The following is a 4,634-nucleotide window of genomic DNA, read 5'->3' as shown; positions in this document are numbered from 1 at the left end:
CGCACATGTGGAGCCGGTGGTGGTGGAGGTAGTAGCCCATCCCGGAGATCTCACCTGCCGCCCGATGGCCGTTCTCATCCTAAGAACTCAACTGCGGATAAACACCAGCCATTGCACCGCTTGAACGTTTGACGAGTTAAATGAGATACGAGTTTGGCTAGGTCCGGTTTAACTCATGAATAATTTGAGGAGTTAAGCCATTTAAAGGGAAAGTCTAGCACCAATGTATGAGTACATTGGTTGTAAGAGCATCTCCAGCCGTTGGCACCCAGGAGGGGCTAAAAATCGCCCCCTGAGGGCGCACCAGCGCTAAACCGCGCATTGGGGGCGTGATGCTCCCAGTCGCGGCGCCCATTTTTTTTGAAAAAGTTAAATACGGCGCAAACACGGCTCAAATTTAACGCAAACATCGGCGAGTTCGTTCAAATTTAAACATATTTTACAAAAAAGAAAAAACTACTACGGGCTGCTCCCGCCGCCTCCATCGCCGCTCCTCGCCGTCTACCTCGCCGCTCCCCGCCGCCCGCTGCCCGCCTTTGCAGCTCTACATGCCGAGGAGGCGGTAGAACCGCGTGTAGTCGTCGCCACCATTGTCGTCGTCCTCGTCATCGGCATCCCCGCCTCCGCCGCTGCCGTCCCTGCTGCATCCCTCCCCCGGTTGGTGCGGCGGGATGGACGGTCCGGGGGCGTCCTCGTCATCGTCGCTGTCGAGGATCACGATGTCGTGCTCATCCTCGCGCCCACGCTTGCGGACGGCGATCTCCTCCAGGGCCCGGCGCTGCTGGACCATCTCGTCACGGAGGTAGTCGTCCCGCGCCCACTGCAGGGCGTCCTCATCGGAGAAGCGACGTCGGGCTATCTCCTCGTACTCCGCGGGGAGGCCGGGCTCCGGCTTGGGCTCGACGAGGACGAAGCGGCTGGAGGGGGGTGGAGTCGCCGATGCGGACGCCGGAGCTGCGGGTGCGCGCGCTGACAGGCGTGTCCTTGGGCTCCGGCTTGACGGGGCGGAGGCAGGGAGAGCCCGACGAGCGGCCGGACGAGGAGGAGGACGCCCCGGGCCGCTCCATGCGCCTCGGCGTCCAGGAGCTCCCACGACGGCGTGAGAAGGACGGGGGAGCGGGGTACTCGAGGCGCGGCGTGTTGCCGCCCTCGATGTACTCGAGGACGGCCTCCAACATGCGGCCGGGCACGCCCCACCACCGGCGCCGACCCTCGGAGTTGAGCCTGTCGGAGGGCACGACGCCGTTGGTGGCCTCGAGCTGCTCGGCGTGACGGCGGCGGAAGTAGGGCTTCCAGAGCGGGCTGTCGGGGACGTAGCGTGGCCCCTCCCTCGCCGCCCGCGGCAGGGATGCGCGGATACGTGCGATCTCCGCACGCCGTGTGCGCCCCGGTGGGTGGTGGTGGCACCGGCACGCCGCCGGCGCTGATCCTCCAAGCCCCGGGCACCCGCATATGTCCGATGGGACCGGGTACTCGGCCTCGAAAAGGAGGCGAGCCTCGTCCTCGTGAAGATGGCGGCGCCCGAAGCCATTCGCCGCCGCGCCGTCGCCTGGGAAGCGCTCGGCCATTCTTCTGAACTGGAGACGGCAAGAGGAGGAAGGGGGAGAAATGGGCGCGTCGACGGTGGAGTATCTGTGCGTGTCTCCGGCGCGCTGGTGGTCGGCTTATATAGGCGGAGGCGCCGTGTGGTAGGCTTGGCTGGCGCGTTACGCGTGGCGTGGCGGGCGAGGGGACGCGCGTCGCCCGGCCTTCACTGCGCCACCATCAATGGAGGCTGACCGGCGCGCTCAGCTTTGGCATTGATTCGCCACGGGAAACGAGGTGATGAGGACGACGAAGCGGCAAGAAGAGAGTCGAGTCGCTGACGCGGCTGGCTCGCGGCTCTTCGCGCCAAAAACAATTCGCCCGGCGCCCCCGAGCGACCCCAGCGCGCCGGGTTCGGGTTGGGTCCGCCAGCGCCAATTTCGGCCCGAGCGGGCGAAAACTGGGCCCTTGGAGGCGTGACTGGATCAATTTTTTGGCGCCGGCGGTCGAAAAATCGCCGGGGGGCCTTCTTGGGGCGCGGCTGGAGATGCTATAACATATTCCTCCATCCGTTTCAAAATAAGTGCCTCAAATTTAGTATAACTTTGTACTAGAGCTAGTATAAAGTTGAGACAATTATTTTAGGACGGAGGGAGTATAATATACTCCATATACCATAGGACGGAGAGAGTATGTTTTAGAAGGAACTGCAAAAATAAGATTACACCCATCTTGCTCGATAACCACTGCTTAAACAAACCGGTTGTTCCGCGTGCTTTCCATTCTACGTTGGATCTTTTCCTTACTTCTCCACTAGCAAAAACATGCTCATGACATCAGTCGCTTGGTTCATTACCACATATAAAAGCAATCGGGTCATTGCAGATGTAGCATCCTTTTCAAGCAATCCGGATGGATGCCATTTCGTTGCTGTTCAGGTGTTCCCATCACAAAGCTTCGCCAGAAATTCTGTTCAATCAACACCGCTGCATTTTCTGTTCAATCAACTAGAGACAAATTGATCCCATTTGCCGGGCCTTGGTACTCAGTTATCCATTATGCTAGCAGGCATAATAAATAACAACAAATGCATATGAAAGTTTCATTCGCGTCATATATTATGAAAATATGAAGAAAATACAGTTGTCCAGCTTCTGAGACTCCGATTCAATTAATGCATTAAAAAACAGGCTCCGAGTCCATTACTGAAACCACACTGAAACAGAAATAGCATATGGAGTACTTTAACATCACAAAATCTATTCAGCTTGACTGCTTGAGCATTATAAGTGGACAATGAAACTTGAGAGTTTAAGCAGCAAATACATCTCACAGAAATAAGCTTCAGGCTGATCAGAAATTCAGAATCTAGGAACGTCTAAACGACATATAATGTACGTACAGAAGAAGAACATGCGTATAAAAGAGGCTGGTTGGTTTTGACTTCACTTCAGAACATATGCAAGCGCAAAGGTACCAAGAATTTGGCCCGCGAGCAAGCAGATATCATTCGTCACCATCATCAGATAAGAACCAGGACCTCCGATTCCCCTGACTTTGTTCAGCCCTCATTCACCCTTGGTATGATCCACGATGCCGCCGCCCCGCCACGCTGAGCCGTGTCAAGCTCGTTCAGCCGGCATGCAAGCTTCTTAGAGGTCCGGCTCTGCAGGTTGAAAGCCGATACACTGTATTTCACACTGCTGGAACGGCTCGCCTCCTTGGTGGTCACCGAGTAGACCGTGTTGCTTTCAAGATTCGTGAACCCTGCCGTCGTCCCCACAGCGAACCCGTGGAGAGGATCGACAAACAGCGCCCGCTCGCCGATGCTGGTGAGCTCCTGCCAGGCTGGGTTGGTGCTCCGGTGGTTCACGCAGAAGGCCTTGGAGAAGTCCACGTCGTCAGTAAAGACGTACATCCACTTGGACTTGACGAGAAGGAAGAGCTCTTCACCAGCCACCACGACGCGCGCCTCGGTGGGGAGGTCGACTTGGGGCGGCGGCTGGATGACGGCCGTGACCGCGAGGGTGATGGAGTCGACGATGGTGGTGCGGCACGCGTCCTCCTCGAAGACGAAGAAATCGCCGCCGGCGTAGTTGATGCTGCTCACGTTGCAGTCGGGCATGGCGGGGACCGGGGCCCAGGAGTCCGCGAGAGGGTCGAGGGCGCAGACCAGGACGACCTCGCCGCAGGACGCCATGATGCTGTGCGGGGACAGGTCCCAGGCCAGGTCATCCGTCTCGGCGAAGAAGGCGGGGAGCGGCGGGAGGGGGCGGACGGAGCCGGTGAAGGGGTGAAGGAGGGATGCGGCGAGATCGGTGGGGTCGACGGCGAGGATCCAGCCGTGCGGGGACGCGGAGAGGCGGCGGCGGCGGCGCCGGCGGTGGGCGTCCGCGGCGGGGACGGGCAGACGGATGTTGCGGTAGAGGCGGTCCTCCGAGGGGTTGAAGAAGAGCGGCGACGGGGAGGACGGGAGGAGGAGCCACGGGGGCTGCGACGGAGGCGCGGCCGCGGCGTCCACCCCCGCGTCGCGCCAGGTGGTGCAGACGGAGCGGAAGCGGGCGATGTCCGCGAGCTCCGTGAGGTCGCCGGAGACGGTCACGAGGAGATCCGGCGCGAAGTGCGACCAGCCGCGGAGGGCCATGGCGACCGCGATCTGGAATTGGAATCAGGCGTTTCTAGGTTGTGTGGGCTCGGTTGCGACGGACAAAAAAACCTCTTTGCTCGGATTTAATGGGCATGGGCGATGCTCTATGGCGGTGGGATGCCGTGCCAGTTTTTGTTTATCGGTCTCCTTCCGCACAGGCGGTGCGGGTAGGGTGCCGCTCTTGGGAGATCGGCGTGCCCGAGAACCATCAAACTGGTGCACCGCACGCATCAGAGCAATTATATATATATATATATATATAAAAGTTTATGATCTGTTCATTACCCATTATGATAATACAACGAACATAAAAAATAATAAAAATTACATAACATCAAAAATAATAAAAACTACATCAAGGTCCCTACCACCTAGCGACGACTACAAGCATAGAAGCGAGCCGAAGATGTCGTCCTCATCATCCTGGCCGGGGCCGAAAAAAAATTGTTATAATAAACAGTTA

At 58.2% G+C, this 4,634-nt stretch overlaps 1 protein-coding gene across 1 annotated transcript; it reads right to left on the bottom strand.

Annotated features, from left to right (window-relative positions):
- Nucleotides 1-2,761: 2,761 nt before the first annotated feature.
- Nucleotides 2,762-4,331, bottom strand: LOC123127968 (uncharacterized). Its single transcript, XM_044547846.1, has one exon. The coding sequence runs from the start codon at nucleotides 4,166-4,168 to the stop codon at nucleotides 3,086-3,088; it is 1,083 nt and encodes a 360-aa protein (XP_044403781.1). The 5' UTR covers nucleotides 4,169-4,331; the 3' UTR covers nucleotides 2,762-3,085.
- Between the last annotated feature and the right edge of the window lie 303 nt (nucleotides 4,332-4,634).

The sequence above is a fragment of the Triticum aestivum genome, chromosome 6A (genome assembly GCF_018294505.1).
Source record: "Triticum aestivum cultivar Chinese Spring chromosome 6A, IWGSC CS RefSeq v2.1, whole genome shotgun sequence".
In the NCBI taxonomy this organism is placed as follows: domain Eukaryota; kingdom Viridiplantae; phylum Streptophyta; class Magnoliopsida; order Poales; family Poaceae; genus Triticum; species Triticum aestivum.
This window is presented reverse-complemented; position numbering and strand designations above follow the sequence as displayed.